This window comes from Clarias gariepinus, chromosome 27 (genome assembly GCF_024256425.1).
Source record: "Clarias gariepinus isolate MV-2021 ecotype Netherlands chromosome 27, CGAR_prim_01v2, whole genome shotgun sequence".
Lineage (NCBI taxonomy): Eukaryota > Metazoa > Chordata > Actinopteri > Siluriformes > Clariidae > Clarias > Clarias gariepinus.
Window position 1 is genome coordinate 17,218,374 of NC_071126.1, and position 25,671 is coordinate 17,244,044.

General features: G+C 39.7%; 2 protein-coding genes across 6 annotated transcripts in view; one reads left to right on the forward strand and one right to left on the reverse strand.

Annotated features, from left to right (window-relative positions):
* The first annotated feature begins 1,332 nt into the window (after positions 1-1,332).
* tmem242 (transmembrane protein 242) lies at positions 1,333-6,341 on the forward strand. The gene is made up of 4 exons (XM_053488735.1): positions 1,333-1,414; positions 2,701-2,801; positions 4,649-4,786; positions 4,875-6,341. The coding sequence occupies exons 1-4, from the start codon at positions 1,333-1,335 to the stop codon at positions 4,986-4,988; spliced, it is 435 nt and encodes a 144-aa protein (XP_053344710.1). The 3' UTR covers positions 4,989-6,341.
* A 530-nt stretch (positions 6,342-6,871) lies between these two features.
* Positions 6,872-25,671, reverse strand: part of arid1b (AT rich interactive domain 1B (SWI1-like)) — a 69,233-nt gene continuing 50,433 nt past the window's right edge. For 4 of the 5 annotated variants that reach the window (XM_053488732.1, XM_053488730.1, XM_053488731.1 and 1 more), the window contains 11 exons: positions 22,393-22,533; positions 20,322-20,531; positions 19,816-20,023; positions 17,498-17,636; positions 13,365-13,534; positions 12,553-12,676; positions 12,343-12,456; positions 12,173-12,251; positions 11,087-11,852; positions 10,173-10,303; positions 6,872-10,078 (listed from right to left, as the gene is read on the reverse strand). In XM_053488732.1, coding sequence (XP_053344707.1) covers positions 8,327-10,078; positions 10,173-10,303; positions 11,087-11,852; positions 12,173-12,251; positions 12,343-12,456; positions 12,553-12,676; positions 13,365-13,534; positions 17,498-17,636; positions 19,816-20,023; positions 20,322-20,531; positions 22,393-22,533 — 3,834 coding nt within the window. In that variant the 3' untranslated portion in view covers positions 6,872-8,326. The remainder of the gene's footprint in view (positions 10,079-10,172; positions 10,304-11,086; positions 11,853-12,172; positions 12,252-12,342; positions 12,457-12,552; positions 12,677-13,364; positions 13,535-17,497; positions 17,637-19,815; positions 20,024-20,321; positions 20,532-22,392; positions 22,534-25,671) is intronic. The other variant, XM_053488734.1, reaches the window with a different exon arrangement.

The window sequence follows — 25,671 nt, forward strand, 5'->3', positions numbered from 1 at the left end:
GGCTTTCAGTTAACATTCACAGTCAACTACAATTTGGGAACAACAATTAGTCTAATCTGGAAGTGGGAGGAAAGCAGAATAACCGGAGGAAACCAACCAAGCACAGGGAGAACATGCAAACTTTATACACAGACCTCGAGATGGGAATCAAAGCCTCAACCCTGGAGGTGCGAGGAGAGACTGCTAACCACAACGCCACCAGCTGTGTATAGCAGCAGGGTTTTATATATTAAAAGCTAAAATTTCTAATGATAATTGTTAAGATTTATTGTACATTCTTGCCAGTATATTATGTCAATATATTTTCTAGGGTGCTGTTCAATCATTTTTAGCTATAGTACTAATATAATATAATGCCACTTATAGACAATTAGTTCCAACTCCCATGTTGTACCATAATCCTTAAATCAACCCAGTGTGTTGGTTTCCAGCAGCAGCTAGAAAATGCTTTAAACTGGGTTGGTTTTAGCTCTCTACATCTGTTAAATGGTCAAAATATGGGAAGGGAGGGGAAAAAAAATAATAAAAGACACACATAAGTTTTATCTGTCAGCTCTGATAGTAGTGATGTATAGCAAAGAGTTTTAGATATAAGATATTAAAATGTCTAATTATGTTAAACAACTATATATATATATATATATATATACACATACATTTTTTCTCTTATGAAATAAGAATAAATAAAAACATTAAAACAGCTATTTAATTTATATCTAATATATAAAATTATTTGATATATATATATATATATATATATATATAGTTATATTATATATATATATATATATCAAATAATTTTATATATTAGATATAAATTAAATAGCTGTTTTAATGTTTTTATTATATATATATATATATATATATATATATATATATATATATATATATATATAATATAACTTTTCAAATTCAAATTCAAATTTTATTTGTCACATTTAAATTATAAATGTATATATAAATTATATATATATATATATATATATATATATTACATTTATTAATAATAATAAAGTATTTATATATATATATATATATATATATAGCCAATAATTTTATACATATATTTTTATACATATATTTATACATACATATGTATGTATGTATATATATATATGTATTACATATAATAATATTAATAATAATAATAATAATAAAGTTTTTTTTTTCAAAAATATTTTCTTATTATTAATTTGAGATTATTATTATTATTATTATTATTAATCTCGACTCTTCTCTAAGTGGTAACAGTGTGCGGAATTTCCTTCTGAACAAAGGTTCCGGGGGTAAATTGGTTTCCACCCGGTTTCCTATCACAGTAACACAGCCAAGATGGCGGCCGACCAGCTGAATGTCAACACACCTCCTCCTGGGACTGACAGTGTGCACGAGGAGAAATTACAGATATTAAAAGGTAAATATTAAAGTGTTTAAATTCAGAAGGTTATAATATCCGCTGTTGTACAGGAATAACGAGCAGGTCAGGTTCGGGTGTTAAACCTCGTGTTATCTATAACTGAGAGTCTGACTAATATAACTATAATATGAGTTTGGCTTCTCACACATTTAAACTGTAAAATAACCTTCTTCCTTCACTTACAGAACAGAGTATTAATGTGTGTACAAGCATAAGATTGTTATTATTTTAATGTGTAGAATAATGTTTTGTCCATTTATATAGATCCATTGTGCTTGTGTTAAATGTGTTTAGTATAGAAGCTATATATATATATATATATATATATATATATATATATAATTAATGTTAATAGCTTTAATGATGATATTGATATCTAGGCCACTGGTATTCCTGATAAGTTTTGCACCCAGTGTGTTTCCCAAAGTGTTTGTAGAAATAGTTAAGAGGTTAAAGCAAAAAATAATCTGATGATCTTTAATGTACAGTCATCAGTGATATTACTATTATTTCAGGTTGATGCCCACGTACATGCCAGTCTGTCTTTCTGTACGGCAGAACTCTCTGTCTAACTTATTAATACAAAGAAATCACATTCTTGTACTTCTATCTTTGGTGCTCAGACAAATACACTCCCTGTTCGGTAATCGGAGAGTGAATCACAGATGAGAAATCTAAAAAGTAGATCGGATAAAGATGAGGTTTTGTCTTCAGCGTGTTAAAATTCACTTATACCACTTCAGCGCTGTTATTTCAGCCAAAGTGAAAATATGAACTAATGATAGTAAAAACATTCACTTTATCTTTTCTAATTAATATTCATTGGTGCAGGTGATTGTTTACATTGAGACAGTAGCGCATTAGTACAGTAGATTATTAAATCCGGCACATAACAGTTCATAACATCACTTTTCATCAACATTTTGATTTTACTTATGGTGCAGCTTAAACTTCAGGCAGAAATCTAAGTACTGCAAAAAAAGTTTTATTTAATTCTGTCCGGCCAGTTTTACATGCAGACGGACAGACATTTTTATGAGACTGGTTTCGTGCTTTTTGATGTATGAAACATATCAGTGAAAGAGTGACTGACGTTCTGACCAATGTACAGACAAAACCCGTCTTTTTTGATCGTGCCAGTAACCAGGGTTTCCTGTATAGCTTGCTGAGGGAATGTTCTTGTAATGACAGAGGATTAATTATCATCGCTGCATTGCGGTTCAGGAGTCACAATGCCATGCTGTGGCAAAGTTTGACACTTGATTGTGTTTGTTCTCTTGCAGGCGGTGCGTTTCTGACAACAGTGGCCACTGCAGGGATGATCGCTGGATTCGGCTCGACCCTCGCTTTGGCTAAAAAAAAGAGCCCTGAGTGGTTCAGTAAGGTGGGAACATTTACAGAAAGATAGCTTTACATCTTATTTACTGTGTGACGATAACAATTCAGTTATTTGTCATGTATCTCACAGCACAGTAAAACGCTTTGCTCAAGGGCCTGACAGTGGCGCTGGGGTTTGAACCTGGGACCTTTCAATCAGTAGTAAAACACATTAACCACTGAGCTTTCAATTTAATGGAGCTTTTTTCCCCCCAGTACTTGGGTAAGGGTAAGTAAGAGTTAAGTTCGGCTTAATGAGATCTAAATGTGTACCGGGTTTCACGTGCATACGTGCGAGTGTATATCAGCTATGCAGCAAAATCCCTTGTGAGACTCTGAAATTGGCAATCTGCCTGCCAATTTTCATGTGGTTTCGATCGTGATTATACATGTTAAGGGCCCAGGCACTATGACGTCAGACATCAGAAATCACACACTATGACGACATAAGGTTATCGTCACAGTGATTGGGCCCTAATCAATAACAATTCCCTTTGTTTTTATGTGGCATTTCACATTTCATTTGATTACACAATAAATGGTTTTACGTAAAAAATAAAATAAGATAATAATATACAGTATGTTTGCATTTGAGGTGGTTAAAATGTTGCTGTTCCTCTTTAGTCCTACAGGTGGTGCTCTTAACTATTTACACATTAGCAGGCAGCACATCATCCTGTGTGGTAGGAGCAAATTATTTGCAAAATAATAAAATAATCAGAATATTTATAAAATTCTGATGCTTACAGAATCGCAATACGAGTCTCGGCAAATACGAGTTTTACTCAGCAGGAATCCGAAGCCTTACTGATTTCGGTTTTGGGACTAATTAAAGCCCTGAACATTTAATATAACGAGTCCTGAGAGCAATCAGGTGCTTAAGTCTTTGACTAAGTGTTTGTTAGCGTACGGATGAGACATGGCAGTTTTTTTTTCATCCTTAAGGACATTGTAATCTCGCTGTCTTACACTTACATAACTTCTCTTATACAGCCCACAAAACTCATACCTCTCTTTTCTGACTCTCCTGAGCTGTTTTTTTTCCTCTTCACTCTTATTAAACTGTTGTTTTGTCGTGTTGTACTGTGTGTTTGTTTTTCGTATTGCACAATCCCCCCCATCAGTGCTGCAGATGGTGTTCATTCGTCAGCTCACAGAGGAACAGTGCGTCTTGTTGTCCCAGACACTTTTTTCTGTAAACACACAACTTTAGCAGTGTGTGTGTGTGTGTTTAGAAAGCCACAATTAGATTTGTTGCGTGTGTGAGGTCGTGGGAACGTCACAGTCCATTTGAGCGCTGTTTAAACTCGATTTTGCAGACAGATCCAGATATCAGGGCAGACTCCTGGGTCTCTCTCTCTCTCAGCCTTGGCGTCACTTAAAATCACGGCAGGATTCTCCTGATGTCCTGACTTTATTCAAACGTTTTCTGAAGTAACTTGAGATGTTAATCTCAAGTTAATCAAGTAACTGATATTAAGAAGTTAACCGATTAAAATGTATTCAGTGGTAATAAAGTTAGCTGTATGAGATCCATTTTAAGTTAGAAAAAAATATCCTGTGGTGGCCTCTGTAAATAAATCCATGTATGAGGAAACACTTGATTGTGAAATATTAAACACGCAGATATATCGTGCCAGAGAGTTTAACGCTGCGTTCGACTGGACTCACGTCAGGCGGTTAAGGTTTGGTTGACTGATTTTTTAATCTCATGTTGAAGATGAGGTCATGCTTAAATCGAGAGCAGAAGAAACCTCCGGTTCCCAAGATACATTAATATTGGTCCTCTCTCCGACATCTTTAATTGTTCAGAGTTTAAGCACTGGGGTCCAGCCCTCTCACCATGTGTTTCAGGGCGTGGTCGGGACGGCGGCGGTGCCCGAGAGCGGAGCGTCGTTAGCTCTGCGTGCGCTCGGATGGGGTTCCCTGTATGCCTGGTGTGGAGTCGGTCTCCTCACCTTCACGGTGTGGAAAGCTCTTGGTGTTCACAGCGTAAGTGTGTATGTGACTTTCATGTGTTGCGTTTTTAGAAATGTTCTCAACATTAAACAACCACTTTTTTTTTTTTTTTTTTTTGCAGTTGTTAGAATTCCGACAGAAGATGCAGTCCATCTTTCCTGCCATCCCGAAAAACGAGGACACTCAGCCGGACACGCCGCCTCTCGACTGGGACTCGATATTTAAGTCCAAATGATCGCAGATGTTCCGGGACGCGTCCCCTCACCCGATGAACAAACTGTTGTAAAGTGCCCGCTGACTTTTTAAGGAGCGTAATGTCGAAGAACCGTTCTGGGGAAACGACCGACTCCGTGTCTGTAGCGAACCGACGATTCTACACGTCTGACAAATGAAGCTGCTGGTTAAAAGGACATTTTGGGGCTTTATTTGTCAAACATGACCATTTAAATTGGCTTTGGAGCATTTTTAATTAAAAACAAAATAATGTGTGCTGTACAGGGATTTATAATTTAATCTCCAGAGTAATTCTGGGATTGAAGCGGCAAAATACTCCATGCAACCAAAAGTTTGTGGACACCTGATTTTCACACAGGTCCTGTTTTTTTTTTTTTTTTCTTTCTTCCGCTCCATCCTTAGCAAACAGTGTCTTCACGTACTGTAGCTTTACACACAAGTCTACTGTCATGCTGGAACAGATTTGGTTCTCTTAACTCCAGACGAGGAGAATTGCAACACTCACTGTAACAGTTAAAGGAAGAAACATACAAAAATAGGTTTGATGAACAGGTGTCCACATACTTTTGGCCACATAGTTTTTGTTGGTAAATGAAGCTCCAGGGTGAGCCAAAAAGCAATTATATATGTAAGGTATATCTTTATGAGCTTGAACACAGATAGTGCTGATGGTTAGGTAACTGCTCTTACTCATCAGTCATGTTGGTCATCACTTAAGCAGACGTTTGTAAACTATTAAAAAAAAAAAAAAAAAGGTGTATGAAATCAACCTGAGTGTTTAAATGTTAAATATAAATCAATGGATATGAGAGAAGTTTGGAGGAGGAGTGAGCTACAGTGTTTCGATAAGTGGCTTTTCATTTTCTGTGTAACGCACACAAACAGGAATCTTTGGAAATTGGTCTGATTCCTAAGAAAATAAAGAGTGATTCCTCTTTATCGGAAAGAGGCTGATTAGGATTAGGCTGCTTTCCTCCACGTGCTTATGTTCTACAATAAATGCCACAGTTTTTGGTATATACAGAAGACAAAAAGGACAAATTAAGCTGTAATAATGGAAATCAGAAATCCCAGTCAGATTTGATGGACAGACTGATCTCAGGTCTGTTTTAATAGACTTTTCTAAAGCGTCAGAGACTCCATATTCAATCAGAATGGCACATGTGGCAAGAAAAAAAAAAATTATATATGGTCAACCGTCGCTATACTGTATATACACACACTGTACTGTATATCTTCCAAATTTTAGAATAATCACAGCTTTGCTTTCGTTTGTTAAAACGCTCAGATTTGAAGAAAAAGCGGCTTTGTAACTCTCGTAACACTATTGATAGAAAAGGCTATTTGACCGCTTCCTTAAATGTAATTACTATTTGAACTCATTAAACACAGAGGACTTGAAATTAGAGCTGTGTGGTGAAGCCTTGCTGTATCTGAGCACCTTAATTTACTGCCAACGTAAATGATCGCTTAAAAAAAAAGAAAGAAAAAGAAAAAAAAAGATTTATCTATGATTCAATCAAAAACTTGAAAAAAAAAAAAAATCAAAAAGTTGTTTTCTGTGAAGCTGTTTTCTTTTTCCAACACATCTGATTCAGTTAATTATGTAATTTATTATTTTATTTTTTCCCAGGGATTCAAAAACTGAGTCAGATGCGCTGAGTCAACTAACGCCTGATCATAAGCACCCACCATCTTTTATTCCCTGTCGAACTGACGCTAGGATCCCACGGTGCGCCGCAGTAAACCTGCTATCTGACACGACACTAACGGGATGAGAAATGGGTAGAATTTTAGCATGAAACGTTGCACCGCTTTAAATTAAAAAAATATAAATAAATGTTCAAATAATAATAATAAAATACAAAACACCCCAAAACGACCTTCACAGTGCTCAACCAGACTTCATGTACATTTACTTTAACATGTGGAACATGTAGTATAAAGACTTTATACTAATAAACAAATGTTGATCAAATTATCATATGGCATGAAACAAACAAACAAAAACCAAGAAACAAAACAAAAAGTTCACAGAGTTGTACATTGTCATTGGAATTCTTGCTCGAGTCACTTCTGGGATAACTTCAGATTTTACTGGATTACAGTTACACAGACTGACTTTTCAAAAGAGCCTGTTGTCGTTTATTTATTGATTTATTTTTTATTCAAAGCCAGACATCCACTGCGGTTCGACGGACCTGGTCCCATCTGTTTTTGTTTTGTACAGAATTGTGTGTAGTACAGTCCACGCAGGAACGTCAACTACACAACAGCAGACTAATCCCCAGACAGAAGACGGCGATGAAAATTTTCATTTAGCTAATAATTAGCATTGACTACCATCACTTTGTATAATAATACCACATCTCTTAGAGAAATTATAAAAAAAAAAAAGGTGAAAAGGGCCTGTTTAATATACAGCTCATATATATATATACACAAATCAGCCCCATATGATGTGACGATGATGATGATGATGATTGAAGAGAAGTGGTAAACTGAAGCGCCGTAGAGTTCCGTTGTCACACTGTTGATCCTGCGGGTCTAATGGTCATACTGGTGGAAGCGAGTAAGTTTTAAAAAAGAAAAGAAAAAAAAAAAGAAAAAACTAAACAAAAAAAACAGCTCTCACTTTTACCCTCACATACTGGTGTGGTTATGCAGTGCAATACTGGTTATCAGATTTGAATATTGCCTGTGGTAAAGAGTCATTCACATTTGGTAATAATCTTCCCTCAAACAAGCCGTCTACACCCTATTGCACAATGCTTTTTAGAGCTGGATACATGTATATCTTGAGTAAATCTAGAGTTTTTTTTTTCTTTTTCTTTAACACATTGCAAGAGAAGTTCTATCTACAACACATCTCACAATTTAAATAAATGTGCATCCCCAAATAAACAAACAAAGTCCCACCAGAAACAGCCACAATGACTTAAAAAAACAAACAACCTAAGAGCAAAAGAAAACTTTTTTTTTTTTTTGGAAAACTAATAAACAGTATCGATTAGAACTTTGGTTAAAAAAAAAACGGAACTGAGGGAGAAAAACAAAAAAAAAAAGGAACAAGAATAAAAAAAAGGAATAGAAAACAACACCATGAAATATTAAATATTTGTATTAAAATCATTTAAAAATCCAAAATGAAAAAAGGAGGGGTAGAGGAGCTATATATATTCTCTATATAACTGTAAGTAAAAACATTTTTTGTCTTTTTTTTATTTTTTATTATTTAAATAAAAATATAACACCGACGATCTCGATCTGTGTGGTTTTGTCCCCACTAATTTTTTTTTTTTTAGCAATGCCAGGCTTTATTTAGTATTAGCGCTCGTGTCACGAGCGTCCCAGCTTAAACAACACCTCGCACAAAATGCCCGCCACGCTCGAGTTCAGCACCGATGACAGCGTGATGTCCAGCAGGCGGCTCTCGTACAACACGAACTCGGGCCGGTTCTCCTCAACCTGAGCGATCGCCATTAAGGCTTTGGCGGCCCGGCACATCATGTTGATGCTGGGTGGCTCGGGGTGGGTCGCGTGTCCTGCATGAAGCAGGCTGTGAGGACTCTGCTGATACTGTGCCATGGCAAGGCTGTCCTCTAAAAAGCCTATCAGGGTCCCGATGCTGCCCTTCTGAAGTGCGATGACACGTGCCGCCGTGGGGTCGCCTTGCGCCAGGTTGGCCAGGACGGCCACCGCCATCTCCCGGCACACCTGGCTTTTACGTTCGCCCACATGACGCACCAACGTCGCGAAGAGGCGCTCCTGTCGGCTGAACGGCGGTGTTGCTAACAGTAGGTCCACGTTACAGTCCTGGATGCTCAGCTTGCACAAGCACTCCAGCACCAGCCTCTGTGGCGTCAGAGAAGAGAAGCCACCCGCCGTGCAGAAAGGGTCTTGGGCCTCGGCTGACGGGCAAACCATCCAGTGCAAGAGCCCATCCAGGATGGGCAAGCAGATGCTCTCGGGGTAGATTGACAGATCGAGCTGCCCTGAAATGTTGGCCAAGGTCACCAAGGTGTTCTCGTGCAAGGCACCGAGGCAGTCCCACCACCACTCGTCCTTGCTGCAAGCCAGACTTCGCTCCTCTTCGCGCTGGTACGTCGGAGGCATCCTCTTCCTCTTGGGGTGCTTATGGTGCAAAAGGACCAGCTTGCCCAGGATGAGTACCAGACCCGGATGCCGTGCCATGTCGCCATCATTACCTGGCACGAAGGACAGCCCACGGACTATGTTGGAAATGCATATGCAGCGCTTAGCCAGCTCGTCCTGCCAGTCCTCGGCTGTGGAAAGCGGTGCCTCATCCCAGCAACGTGGTTCATCTTCCATCAGAGTGAGGTTGCGATGGTTCCCTTTGCTCTCCGGGGTGGAATCTTGGGCTTCGTTCTCTGGTGGAGGTCCTGCATCATCTGCAGTGACGGTCAGAAGTTTATGCACGACATCTTGGTCTTGTTTAGGAGATGAATCCTCTTGACTGGGATCCTCAGTGATTTGTTCTTTAACCTCCTCAAGCTCCAAAGTTACCACTGGTTTAGTGCTCGACCCCTCATACTTTCTATCGAAGTGGGTCTGGATGTGGGCGGTGGAGTCTCCTCCACCAGCCTTCCAGTGCAGCAGGCCGCTGGTGAACCCTCCGGCCAAGCCCAGCTGTTCAGATCGATCTTCCACCAGGTCTGCGACTGCCTCCCTCTCCTCCACCTTTATTGGCAATCTGTCGTACTTGCTGGCCTGCTTGGGCCTGGGTTCTGTGGAAGGACAAATGTCTTTACCTGCTTCGATTTCTCTCTCCTTCTCCTTTTGTTCAGTTGTCTCTGCTGGCTTCTTTTCCAAAGCGTCTCCGCCAGATGTGCTGCTAAGAACACACTTTTGAGACAGAGACTCTACTTCAGGCTTGTTGTCTATCTGCTCAGGATTTGAAAGACTGTCCTGCTCCTCGGGATCCGATTCCTCTTTTTCTGCTGGCTCTGAGAGGGGGCCAAGAAGCGTTTTCTGCCCCTCAGTACCCACTTCATACTCCTCCAGGATTCCAAAGATCTCAATCAGGCATCTTCTGAAGTATTCCACTACAAGCTCCAGAAAACCTGGCAACTAGAAACACAGGGTACAAACGAGTTACGCAATCAATTACGTTGTAAAGTAAACTATGCAAGCGCACCAGGCCATGCTACTTTTCCAAACTTACCTGCGACAAGGTAAAAGCTGATACTGTATTATCATCATATAGTAGAATATTTATCGTGTCCAAAGCACAAGTGCTCTCTGCTAGCAAACCAGACTTCAGAGACATCATCACACGCCAGGCCTCTGGTGTACCTGCAGGGTAAAGGGCAGTTCTGAGCTGACGTCTACACCCAAATGTATTAAACGAGGCATCAGAAATATGAACATAGAATACGTTCAATAGGTTCCACGTCTACTCCTAGTTAATGACCAAAAAGGAATTTAATCCTAATTGATAATACTGCCCAAGAAACAGACAGCTACAGCTAGTCCCCAACCTACGAACAAGTTTTGTTCTGGGGGCATGTTCATTATTCTGATTTGTTCTTAAGTCTGAAAAAAGTGAGTCTTGTATGCCTTTGACACTTACACAATATAAACCATACCATTTCGCTTGACTAAATCCCTTTCCCCTCACTGTCATCATGTTGCCCAAAAAATCACGGGGGGAACCCTAGACGGCATTTTGTCTCAGATTGGTTTCCACTGTATCAGACTGTGGAGTATACTTATAATAGTATAATTCACCATCGGGACAGCTTTAAAGAACATACATTTTCTATCATTGTGCTCCCCGATTTCTGATTCATTGAAACCGGTGAGGCCGGCTCATTTCTCCCGCACCCACCCTCAAACCCACAGACACACAATATACCTGACTTTAGACATTTTATACATTCACTTACACACTCAAAATATTGTATATAATTGTAACTATTGGTATCTAGTGCACTGCAGTGGTTTTTTTTTTTTTGTACATGTGAGCCACTACCGTGATTGAACCGGATGTAGAACCGCAGTCCGTTCATATAACTCGAGTGTTCGTAAGTCGGGGACTACCTTTATTACATTTCTTAGACCCTGCAGGCCACTTACCGATGTCTTTAGAGGTTAACCGTCGACGAGCCTTTAGCTGAGGCTGTGTAGCCTCGACAGAATCAAGAGGAAAGCTAATCTCTCTGTGTATGGGTGGAAGGCCTTGCCCGGGAACACCACCACCACCACCACTCTGAGAGCTTGGCATGGACCCGGGAACTCCTGGTTTTGGCATCTTCATAGACGACATCAACTGAGCTTTATTGGGAGACATAGAACCTCCGACTTGTCTGGGAAACGGTGCTGGACTTGGAGCTCGGGCGATGTGGTTGGACATGGCTGGAGGGGACTGGTAAGAGGACGGAGGCTGGCGGTTTGTCATGGGCGGCATGGAGCTGGCAGAGGACTGTGAAGGATACGGTGACTGACGTTGGCCCGGGTGACTCGGCCACTGACTGTCCTGATTCGCCCTGCCCTCTGGGTCATCTGCGCGACTCATGGAGGGGAAAGGAGGGCCCTGTCTGCTAGCGTAAGCGTAGCCCATATCAGACCTGGGGTGCCACATGTTCCCTTGAGGCGCCCCACTCGGAGTGGACGACGGTCCCCCGCTCATCATTCCATGCTGAGGAGGTCCCTGTCCCCCGTGCTGCATGCGTTCACGGTTATATGGGAACGAAAGCTGCCCCTGCATGGGTCTGCGCTCCGGATATCCACCGTACTGGCTGTACATGTCTGGCTGCTGACCGCTGAACTGCATGCCATAGGATTCGCCCTCATGTCGCTTCGCTGGAGGTCCGTACATCCCTTCCCCAGGTCTCTTATACCCCTGAGGACATACAGACATAACGCTTAAGGACATGCTTCACAGAACTGCAAGAATAAATAAAACCCGTCTTGGCTTGCATCATGACGTCATGATTTCAGTCATGATCTGTTTTCTAATTTTCTTGATCATCTGGAATGTTTTAAAAAAATTTCAAACCTTACACTCTGCCTCACATTACCACAGCACTAAGCAATTAAGTATCATATTGTTTTTACTATAATATGCTAGGAGATAAGTGTTTTTGATATTGTAGTCCAGACAAATACAGTTTCTCATGACATGTGTAAACAGTTCGACATGACATTGTGCTGCAGACTGACCTGTGGCTGTGGGTACATCCCATGTGCACCGTACGGCATGCCTTGAGGATACTGCTGTCCGTAACCATCATGACCATGTCTTAAAAAATAATAAAAAAAAATAAAAATACACACATCACTCAGCGGGAGAGACAACTGTATTTTAATTCACTCTCATTAGTAATCTTTACCTCTGATGTGACGGGTATCTGTTCCCTGGGTACATGTTTGGATCGCTGTTAGAAGGCATCATGCTGTTCTGATTTCCTGGAGGCACCAATCCACCATCTGGACCCATCTCAGGCCTAATGAAGACAGAGACACAGCAAAAGACATGAAGCTAGACTCAGAAGTTGACTCAAGTTGTCCAAGTTGTAGCGTTACTGTGGAATATTACTGACCTTCGGTCAAAACCTTGGCTGTAAGGGTACTGGGGTCTTATGCCCATGCCCTGGGGTCCTCGTTGGTACATTTCTTGCATGCCACTGCTGGGCATTGGCCCTGGCATGAAAGAGTCATTGGCACCTACAGATATATACAGACACTTTTAGTGTTTTAGATAGAGATAGTGTTATAGACCTTTTTCCACACTGCGTCATGGTGCCGACTCTGAGAACGAACCAGAAAAATCATGAACGCTTTAGACATTATTAATTCAGTGTGAATGAAATCGGTTGGATTAGAGATTCCAACTTAACTGTTTACACAGACGTGATCCGATATGAGGTGGGTTCACGTGCTTAAAGCTGAGTAATTCACATGCTGAGTAATAGTACACATCAAGATGGTTTTTGGAATTTTTATCTGTCCGTCCGTGCGCGCATTAGGCAAAAAACTACTCACTAATTTTAATGGTTTTCACATTAAATATGCTGCATACATAATGTATGCAACATATACTGTTGGCTTTGATTTAAACTTAAACAGTAAAATTTGTTGCTCAAACATGACCTCTTTCTCAAGAACATTCACTAAATTACTAAAAAAAACAGCCCCAGCAAAAGTTCATTTGAAATTTGTGCTTAGTAAATAGCACCATTAAATGTCACCCAGCAGACACTAGGAGGCAGCGCTGTGCAACAAATCACCTCAATCACAACTACAGCAAGGGAGACGACGCGCTACTGAGACATATTCGTCAACACGTCATGGGCGTGAAACGTGCGATGGGAACAGAACGCCTTAAAACAGGAACAGACATTGACCAACTCACCTTTCCTTTGACCTCCATAGGGCTCCTTGTTGGCATCGTACTGCATCCGTGTATCTATGCCTCCTCCTCCTCCCTGCTGGTACATCATACCAGGTGGAACGTTGGCACGCTTTTGGAAAGCTGGATCGCTGCTATCAGAAAACGGATCCTGCACACTGATACCGCTGTTTCTGCAAGATAAAGGTCAAACAGACTGGGATCAATGCACAAAGAAAAAAAAACCAACAACAGACATGGTGATGAGTTCCCTCCTCTGTAAACGCTGCATTGTCTGACAGGGTTTCAGATTTTTGTGGATAACGGTACCATGGGTGTGCGACTTGTAAGTGTAAGCTGAGAAAATTGGACATTTTTGGATCCTGCTGAGAAGAAAACTGTTCAAACTGTGCGGATGGATGATTTTAAAATATTCACAGCAGGACAAGATATCGATGTGATGGCTGAGGATGTCAACGAAGACCATTTCACGTGACGAATATTTCATTTCCAAATGTGGAAAAGTGTTGGGGATTCAAAAAGCATGACAGTGGAACTAAAAAATTAATAAATAAATAAATTATTAAAGGAAAAAAGTAAGGAAGTCAATTTGAGGCTGAACAACTTAACGTTGTATAATAATATAATATAATAATGTATGCGATGTCTGCGGGCTGTTATGTCCAAAAGTATGTGGACACCTGACCATCATAACTGTATATGCTGGACTCCATTTGTACAAAGATAGCTCTATGAGGACATGCTTCTCTAATGTTAGAGAGGTCCAATTGAAGTTACCTGCACTGGAACCCTCACTTAAACCCTTCTGAGAATATAACATTTATTTATTATAAAGCCATGCTAAAAGAGTAAAAATTATTACGATAGCAAAGAGAAGACCATGTTCAAGGTCAAAGGTCCGAAGGTAGCAGTGATAAAATAATTTGCTTATAACTTATATAAAATATATTCAAACCAAATGTATTTATTTTTATGTCTGATTAAATATTAAACCAACCTTAAAGGACAACAAAAGACACTGTATTGGTTATACTGAACTTCCAGCCTCCTAAAACACACAGTATGACTTCAGATCAATCCCTGATATCCCTTATCACACAAACAAGTATGGGTTCCATGTTGAGTCTGGTTCTTGTCAATGTTTCTTCCTATTGCCGTCTCAGGCTCGAATTGCTCATCAGGGACAAACTGATCATTATGACTTAAGTCTTTTAAAAGGTCAGATACAACAGATGTTTTTACATCAGCAAAATACAGAATGATGATAATTGGTACTGAAAGGGAATTCGGTCGAGAAGAAAGTGTGTGTGGAAGTGCCGGATAAAGGCGGGCGAAGAGTTCAAGAGAACAAGACAGAACAAGTCAAGGCAAGAACAGGAAAGTAAAGGTTAGACGTATTTTTTTAAAGGCAGGCTGGTCTGGAAAAACGGCTTAAAGAGGCCTGGGAATGAGACTTAAGTTTAAAGAAGAAGATGATAATATTACCTTATAAGGTAAATATATTACCTTACACATCTCTCTACACTCTTTATATATATATATATATATATATATATATATATATATATATTTTTTTTTTTTTTTTACTGTTTTTACTTTTGTAAAGCTAATTGGCCAAAACAACCAATAAATTAAATACAGTAAATAAAACCACTGAACTGAATATCAAAATAATTTCGATATATAAGCTAAATGGCGCCCCCTAAAGGAACGTCCACATATCGCGTGGAAAAACCGGACGCGAAATTAAAGGCATAATAATAATAATAATAATAATAATCTCCCTCACTGATGTCGTTTGATGATTAACATCAGAATTCAAGAATCGTTAAAAAGGAGCGAATCTGATTGGTTGAATCTTGTCACGTGATCTACGGTGAGCTCCCTAAATCCAGGAAAAAGTTTGATTTTCACTTTGCTGTGGCGTCATTAGAATATCCACCAAAAAAAAGGGAATCAATTTAAATAAATAATAAAATAAAACACCAGAGGCTCAGAGTGAGAAATGCCGCAGTGTGCCTAAACTTTAGCACAAACATGGTGTTAAGTCGCTAGACGGAGACACTGACCTGTTCTGTGTAGATTTGACTCGGAACATCCCCGCCGCACAGTGTGTGTGTGTGTGTGTGTGTGTGGGCGCGCGCGCAATGATTAAACACCTCGCCTGTTAGCCGTTAGCCAACGCGTTACATTTAAAACGACTCTTCAGCTTTGTGACGTTAAACATCAAACGCTCGTCGTCTGTCCCCGCTGCCCTGGCAACGACATCAAAGAGGGAGATTATTACGTTTAAGCCTTTAATCTCTGTTACAATCTCCACACAAAACTAACAGTTCATTGATACGTACAACACCAATTCAGAGTAAAGCGGAAACACACCGTTTATTCCACTGAATCAGTGCATTCCTAACACGAGGTGTCCAGACAGAAGTCCTGCTATACAGGTTAGAACTGTACTGGAATGTTTAGTGTATTCTAATATTAAATTGACAGAAGAAAAAACAAACAAAAAACAACAACAACCAATCCTTCTCTCTGAGACACTACCTACATCATATCTCAGAGAAACTACATCCTGAGAAGTGATCAGTGTTGTTATTGCCTGAACCCTTAAAACCCAAGCAGGACAGACGTGTGCCAGACGTGATGGGTCAATGATGATTTAAAAATGTGTGTGCACCAGATAACGAAGGTTTCAAACTTTTAAACTGTGCATTTAGGTTTTCGGATATGCCAGGTAGAAAGAATAAAAGTAATTATTCTTTTTACAAAGGGTAAATTTTACTACTGCCGGAATATAGGAATGACATTGCAAAAAACTCTCAAAACACTGAAACACTTCCGTGCCTTCATTAGTTTCCCTAAATGCCAGTTCCAAGGTTAATTAAAGTACCATACTAAACATCATGCTCTGTATTACTATCGATGTAGGAACACAAACCCAACATCCTTCCATCTATTAGATTTTTACAAATCAGAATTAAAGTAGAAGAAAAGAGGACAGGCTTAAATAAGCATGAGAAAATGTACATACTGATCAAATTAGAGACCATGTTCTTCAGAAAAACTATGAACCTTATTTCAGAGCAGGTTATGATGTCTTTATTATACATAGATAAATAAATAAATAAATAAATAAATAAAGGGATGGAAATATATTACGACACCTAGGTGGCGATTTCATTAACATTGTGATTCTACAACTATACGATTTTATGAATATCACGATTCGATGTTACTTCCCCCGTCCTTCCTGACGCAACCCTCTCATTTTATTTGGGCTTGGGACTGGCACTGCTAATAAGTAATGAAATGTATCCTGTTCTTAAAAAAATTAGATTTCCTCACTTTAAAACCAAGCGCAGCATTTAAACAATACAAACTAACTTCAAATACAGGAGTTTAACATTTAACTTCATGAAAAGCTACATTTAACCATGTCATTATTATAATTCACTCCTACCACAAAGTATGTTAGTGTGTAAATAGTTCAGCGTACCTCCTTTAGGATAATAAAAAAAATGACGTTTTACCTCCTTTAATGCCTCCAAGGTCTCGACAGTGCTGGCACGGGTTGAGTGGGTGTGGCTTCTCATGCGGGCATGTGGGTTTCTAATGCATGTGATTTTCGACTAATTAGCGCTTGCTGTGTTTTTGAGATTGGTGTAAGTGTGTAATGAGTGAGCTTGAGATTAATTTGCTTAAAAAAAAAAAAAAAAACGCAGATCTTTTAACACACTTTTTAATAATGTAACGCCATAAAATGTGTGTCTGTTGTGCAACTTAGAAGGTCCTGCCCTCGGTACAGAATTGTTTATATCTGAGGATGATCTGTCAATCACTGGTCACGGCTAATCAAACTAAAAACAAGGCAATTCTGCTCACTGAATGATCGACTGGTTCTTTATTGTAAATGTAAAACTTGTTAAAAAAAAAAAAGTTTAGCATCAGTGTGGTTATGATGTATTAATCATCACACAAAATAGTCGCGATTCATAATATCCATAACAAGCCACTGGTTTATTATGTTTTCATGGTAGACAGTAAGGATGAGAAAATAAGACTTGCATCACTGTGGCACCTGAAGATTCAAGAACATTTGCGTTGATCAGTATAATGTGATGCATATTACCCACCTGACACCTTGCTGAGGGCCCATGTGGCTGTGTGGGGTGGAGGCCGGTGTTGGGGGCTTTAAATCCCCAGGCATCTCTGTCATGGAGCTGCTGCCTGTAGACTGAGGAGTCTGAGGGCCCTGGAGAGAGCCCGAGTTTGCTAAAGGATCAAAAACAGAAGAAATACAAGAGTCAGGAAGACACAAAGGATTTATATAGAAAAAATAGTGTAAAAGTGTTTGTGCATAAACTGGCATCCCATCCAGGATGAAGGTGAAAGAACGCATGAACTGTTTCTTAACTGACTAACTAAGTTAAGGCAATGTGCATCACTTACAGTTCTATTTATATTTAAATAAGATATTAATACATGTTGTAAGGAATATTATAAAATAGAAAGATCTTATAAAATAATACTGAATCATATGATGCTAGGATTTCATTTCTCTAATCCAATAAATTGTGGGTATAGCCGGCACAGGAACTCATACAAGCAGACATCATAGTTAAAAAAATAAATAAATAAAAAAAGGTGCAGGATAAGTAGAGGGACTAATTGGCAGAGGTGGCGGGAAGAAAAACAAAACAGTGCAGCATTGTGATGTAGTGAAAGTGTGTCAGCTTTTGTGTGAAAGCAAACAATGCAGACGGGTTACCGGAGGACAGGCCTTACACACACACACACACACTCATGAGTATGAACTCGATTGACCTTGATGCACATATTCAGTGAGAGTAAAGGAAGGAGGGGGGAAAAGAAAAAAAAAAAAGAAGAAAGAGAGAAAAAAAAAATGCTGGCTCACTGGTCGGCTGTGTAGGGGGGGTCATACGGAGGTCATTTTTGTTTATATCTCACACTCCCTCCCCCTATTAATCTTCCCCGGGGAATCCCCTCCCCACCCCACCCCCTCCACCACCTCCTGCTGTTTGACAGCTCTGGCTCGACACACTTTCTCTCCCTCTCTCTGTGTACTAGTGAGGGGAGGGAGGAAGGGAGCGAGGGAAATCCTTCAGCTGGTAGCTTGACAGCTCTCCCTCTCCTACCCCTCACACCCCCACCTCTCTTTTTCCCCTCTCAGCGTGACTAAATCACCTGTCAGATATTTTTAGCTCGCGCACAGCCGGCTCACAAATGGATTTAAGGGCAGATGGAGGAAAAGGATGGCGGCGACCGGGCCCGGCCTCCGAGGACCATCCATCAGCCTGAAAGGGCAGACTGAACATTATGCACGCTATAACGGGCTTTAAAATGCGATGCATTGCTCGCTCAGAAAAAAATTCTAATATTTAAAATCTAATTATTCAAGAGCGACCAGAGCAGGGGACGGGACAGTGGCGTCATATATTTTTCATCACAAAAAAAAAAAAGATATAAAGTAGGTATAACCCTCTTGCATATATTAATTCGAGTCTGGTTCCTCTCAGAGTTTCTTCCTCATGATGTCTCCGAGAGCTTTTCTTTGCCACAGTCATCAGACGTTTAAATGGTCTTATCAATCGGGTTAATATTTGTAAATCGCGATCGACTGACGGGCGAACAATTATGAATGATGGTGAATAAATATGAATGGTTACTGGTGTACAAATATGAACAGTGATGGGGTTACTGGTGTACAAACATAAATGGTGATGGGGTTACTGGTGTACAAATATGATTGGTGATGGGGTACTGGTGAGCAAACATGATTGTACACCAGTAACCCCATCACCATTTATGTTTGTACAACAGGAACCCCATCACCATATATGAATGGTGATAGGGTTTCTGGTCAATGGTGTATGATTGGTGATGGGGTTACTGGTGTACAAATACGAAGGATGATGGGGTTACTGGAGTATGACCATTAATGGTGACTGGGTTACTGGTGAGCGAATATTAATGGTGATGGGGTAATGGTGTACAGACATTATTGGTTATGGGGTTACTGGTGAGCAAATATGATTTGTAATGGAGATTTACTGGTGAGTGAATATAATGGGTTAACTGGTGTACAAACATGATTGGTGATGGGTTAAACTGGTGTACAAATATGAAAGATGATGGGGTTACTGGTGTATGAACAACGGTGACTGGGTTACTGGTATGGAAATATGAACGGTGATAGGGTTACTGGTGTGCAAACATGAACAGTGATGAACAACTGATGAACAAATAGTGAATAAAGCTGTTGGGATTACTGGTTAAGCAAATAAAAAAATAAAAAATACAACACAGAAACTGCAAATGATCCATCAATAAATGGGTTCGTATATAACCACTGGTGCACCAGAAAAGAGAAAAGAACGTAATCGGATCCCACGGGACGGGGTGTGGGACGGCGGGTTGGGGCTCCGTTTACCCGGTGACGGCGGCTGGATCTTGGCCTGCTGCTGCTTCTTGGTGTCAGTGTTGAAGACGTCCGGTGGAGGTTCTTCGCCACGCTCCACCTTGCACTCGTAAGCGAACAGGTACTGGATGTACTGCTTCTTCAGGGAGCTCGCTGAGCTGCTGGACGTTCCTACGTTCAGAATTGTGGAGAGCTCACGCCACTTCTTGTTCTTATTCACCTGCACATGGAACGGAGAGGTTATCAGGAAAACTGGGAAAATAATGATAATACAAAAATAATATTATGATATTTGTGTTGCATTAAATCACAGTTTCATTGAGCTTTCAGCTTATTTGGACCTTTGAAACCTCTAACAAGAGTTGTTTTGTTAAAAATCTTTAAACATGGACATCTTGGACCAGAAGGAAATCTTAAAATGATGACAATTACAACTTTTTTTTTATCTGTGCAGTAATGAAGAAAAGAGAGGAACACAAAAAAAAAAAATCCCATGCAGACTGGCTTCCTCCACTCACCATGGCCAGGCCGCCGATCTCACGCACGCACAGGTAGAGGCGGCACAGGTCCAGGGGCTTCTTGCCTACAGCAGGTAGGTTGGGTACGGGTGTACCCCGCTCCTCCATGAAGGCCAGATAACGTTCAACCCAGGCCCTCCTCTCCGGCTCATTTCCCATCTCATACAGGCGTGTGATCTTCTCATTCGTCATGGTGGCTGAATTCGGCTTCTATACAAAAGACACACGCACGCCACCTCTGAGTATTCTTCCCGGTACATGGAACACATTTGGTAGAACATACTGTTCAAATCAGACTAAATAATGATGCGTGGCATTACTGTCATAGTGAAACAGTCACGATAAATCATAAAGAAACACAGTGTGGTGAAAACGGCTCTCACGGCTCTCATCGGTTCATGGTAAAGCCTCCTATCTGATTGGCTGGCAGGTGTTTATTATTTGCTCTTACCTCCACTTTACCACGAGCATGCCCCAGAGCAGTTAAAGGCACAAGACCGTGGTTGCTAGGCAACTGGAGAATATAAACACTCAGCATGAAAGCTGATTTAAAAAAAAAAAAAAAAAAACTTTGGCTAATGATTTAGCTAGCAGTTCATTTATATGGAAATAGAAAAATGATGGAAATGACTGAATACCGCAGGGAATATCAGTAGACATACAATGCTCGGTTTAAAAACCTATGGTCTGTGTATGGAAAGAAACATATACTGTTGTATACCTTACTGTAATATTAATATCACACCAACATTTTACCCAGACCTACTAATAACCATTACTGATGCACACCGAAATGCAAAAAAAAAAAAAAAAGCCTATAAATGCCTATTTTTTATAGTTTAAACCCTAAATACTCTCCCAAAATACTACAATGTCATTTCAAACTTAATACATTACCCTTAAAAAAAGTAAAATAATGTAAAGGTAAACCTGGTTATCTTGTTTAGTACTGTATGTACTACAGTGTCTCCCGCAAGGCTAGAATGTAAAATACAGACGTTACCCCTCTATATGTAAAGTAATTCATGCAGGCGCGTTTTCTTTGGTGTAAGTACTGTAGGGTAAATACGGTAATCATTTACTGTCCCAAGCCCATTATTCCTCTACGGTCGCTTTGTGTTCTCTCTACAGTACTAAGAAAATTATATATACAAATTTTATACGGAAATTTGGATGAATTCACGTTAATAATTATGTTGCAAAATTAGTAAATTATATCATTCTTAGTAGTTTAGCATTAAAACATGAAAAATTATATAATGCCATGGAAAAAAAAAAAAAACTATTCCTGAAGATATTTGTGATGTCGCGAAATTGCGAGGGGTTTTATTAATTATCACAATAATTAGTTGGGTCCTAAGGAAAAATCTGTGAATGACTTCGCGAGGGGAGACTGTTTAAAAAAAAGGGAGGGGGGGGGGGGAAGAAATAAAAATAGTAAATTGGTCGGTGTAGCAGGCGGCTCTCACCGTGTAACAGAGCGCAGTGACATTATATGTAACAGTACACAGCGTCATTATCACTTATGTCACACTGTGAGCAGCGCGAGGAGCGGCAGCGAGTTGACCACACACTCCTATCTCGGGTAACGAGAATGTCTATCAACAGTATCTATCTTTATATCTATCTATCAATACAGGTCTTTCTACATAGGGGGGAAAATGAACATCTTTTACACATTTACACAACATTCTTTACATGATTTCCTTAAAAACACACATGCAGAGTCATCTTTCTCTACCATTCTTGATAAAGACATCTGGCGGTTTGCACGTGATTGCTTAATTCTGTTAATTTCTGCTATGAACGCTATGTTCGGGACACCCTGTGTAAAAATAATTAACACCGATCAGAATGGAGCAAATCAGCATCACTGTGGAATAAAGAAAAAATAAACCTGCGCCGTTCACATTGGGAAGAAGAAAAAAAAAAAAACATTTGGATTTCAAACATTAGGAAAAAAAATTTAACAGAAAAAAAATGAAAGCAGTAAGAGAGGAGGAGAAAGTTAGAGAGAGAGACGGAGAGATGGACAGGGAGAAAGAAGTGTAGACGTGCTTGTGGCACTCACAGGGCTGCTGGGGGTCTTTGGCCAGGCTGGACTGCTAATGCTGTCACTGTCATCGCCGTGATTAGAGGACAGACTAGCAGGGCTGGGGGACAAGGGAGACGGGGTGGGGGGCTGAGACACACAGTGGGAGCTGGAGCTGTCCTGTCACGGAGAAGAAAAGAAGGACAAGCGTGCACACACGCCACACACAAACACACACACATTATTCCAACACAACCACCCAAGAAAGCACACACACACACACACACACACACACACACACACACACACACACACACACACACACACAGGACCACATGGTGAGAGACTGCTAGACTTTGTTTCTCCTTTATTCCTCATGCTTATCTCCTTCTGTCTCTCTCTCTCGCACACAAACACACACACACACAGTTGTGCTAAAAGTGTTTTGCTACAGAAGCGGCAGCAGCATTGGTTTGGCTTTCAGAGAGAGAGACTGCAGAGCTGAGGAACATATTGTATTTCTCTTCACCACACACTCATAATGTTGCCCTCTCTCGGTACAATACACTAACCCGTTCTACAAAGGTTTAAAAAAAAAAAAAAAAAAAAAAAGATTAAGAAAAAGAAATAGCGTGAGGGGAAAATTAGCTCGGTTAAAAAAAGGAACTGGGTGGGTGTGTACTGGGTCTGGGTGCCTACACGTAACATGGAAAAAAACAGTGGGTGCAGAACTAAAACTCGCATCATTATAAATCCTCAACGTGATTAGAATTTGTACGTTGCTTAAGAAGCGTCATTTTGAGGATTTATAATGATTACATGCAAATTTTAAATCAAGTCAAACATTCTTGCTTTTTTTAATTCGTTCATCACCGTGAGCTTTTATATAACATTAAATAATAATACAGGCGAATGTATGAAAAGACTAAAGAAATTTTGCATTTCCAGATGATCACTGCAATCGCGACAACTCAATTGATAGAAATCAAGAACCCCAAGAATGGCCATTGTTCACTGCTTGAATTAAAAAAAAGAGATGGTTTTTGGTAAGAGCTTAAAAAGGAAAAAAAAAAAATCTGTAGTGTCCGTAACCATATCAAATTCATGACACACTCAACATTTTTTGTATTTTAGAACAATACACTTTTTCAGGTTTATGTCTTTTCATGTGAAACATAAACCGTCCAAGTTCCAGCTGAATGACAGTTAAGATCGTTGAAAGATTTGAATTCAAAAAAGTTCCGGATTCTAAAACATAAAAGGGCGACCTAGCAAATGTGTTTCTTTTTATTAGGTACAAATAAAAAAAAAATAAAATAAAAAAAAAAACGGCATTAATCATGAGACAAGAAGCATTAAGTATTATGAAAAAAGCCTCTATACGATCTGTTCAGAAAAGACACCGTTTAGCACCGGTACTGTGTTTTAAGCCGAACTCAGACCTGATTCCTGTCTCCTGGCTTTAAAACTCACAGGCTAGGAATAACCGTTGTGTTGCTAATTAGTAAATTGATCCCTGTTTAGATTTCATGAATATTGAGTGGAGGGGAAGCTAGATTGAAGTCTAAAAAAGTAGCTTAAATCCTGTAATTGGAATCGATTTTTTTTTTGCTGCTAGTTAAAATGTAAAATGTTCTAAATGGGAATTGAATTACTTATTTGCTTAGATTTCAGGGACTGGACCAACTTGGTGGAAACGGGTGAGGGTGGACAAAAGGAAAATTTCAGAGATAGGTAAGGGGTACCAAAGGGCCTCTGTAGGACATATATTTATAAACTATAATTTATGAACTCTAAAAAGTGTAATCTCTCCATATCCTTACAGAACATTGCTCACTAACCCTTTCATTTAACCTTTAGCAGGTCGGAGATCCCATTAACTCTCGTTAATGTCCATCTTTAGAACCTAACCTATCTTGGGTTCTTTCAAACCAAGTTTCTGGATGTGTCTTTATTTTTTCCTGTGTACTCTGTTTCAAGCTCAACTCCAATAAGAAAAGCCCCTGACGCCAATATCAAGGCAACAAAGCTTGCTGACTTTATGAGAATAAAATAATTGTCCTATAAATCAGTTCAACTCCATGACTTCTGTCGGGACAGATGGACGAGTCCCTATGCTTTCAGTTCTATGTGGCTTTTTTCTATTAAGAATTCCCCCAAAGCACTCAAAAACAATGCCTAGCCAAAAGAAAGTTGCTCTTTCAGAAGGGGGTTAAATTATTGGCCTTCATCTAGCAAAGAAAGCAACTAAGAAGACTGGTTGAAACTGAATAAGTTAAGAACGGTTTAACACATTATTAAAACCTGAAAGGATGGGTACTGAAATGACTTTATGGAAGAAATGTGGTTGGAAATAAATCATTATGAAACTTGATGTTGCATTGTTAAAAAAAAAAAAAAGAAAATACTCTAGTAGGAACCAGAGCTATGTTTAATAGTGAAAGTAAGAGCATTTTCATAAACACATGCACACACACACACACACACACACACACAGTCATGAGAATTCACAGGGGTGGGACTGAACAGCTGCGCAGTCGTCATAAATCCACTTGATAGTGAGACTCATCAGGAAAAAAAATAATTTAAATTTGCTAGAGGACATAAAGATTGGACTGTGGCATGATGGAAAAAGGTCATGTGACCTGATGAGTCCAGACTGACCCTATTCCAGACCGATGGGCGTGTCAGGCTGAGAAGAGAAGCGCGTGAAGCGATGCCACTGTACAAGCCTCAGGAGGCAGTGTTATGATCTGGGGTTGCTTCAGTGGCTCAGGTCTTGATTTAACAATGTTATGTGTATTATATAAAAATTTTATAATACCTAGATGTATTGCGATTCTGTAAGGATAACAATTTTATAAATATCTTGATTTATGTTTTTTGTTTTTTTTAGATTTTGTTACAATTCTAAACAAACTCAAGCAAATAATTCACTCCTACCAAACAGGACACTGTGCTACCTGCCAATGTGTGAATAGTTTAAAGTGCACCACCTGTAGGACTATAGAGAAATAGTAATATTTTACCAACTCAAATGTAAATAAAAATTTGGGAGTCAGCAGGGTGATACATGAATTGCCAGGCATGAGAACCGAAATACAGCAGAACCTCGGCATACGAATTTAATTAGTTCTGGAGGCAAGTTCTTAAGGCTCTGTTCTGAGAGCACGTTTGTAAGTTGGATTCGTTCGTAAGTCCGTCAAAGTGGGTCTTATACACCTTTGCCACAAATATACAATGTAAAGCAAAGGTGTTTTGGTTCTGCATTATTCTCTCATGAGACACCGCCTCGAAATCGTGGGGGGATTCCTGATG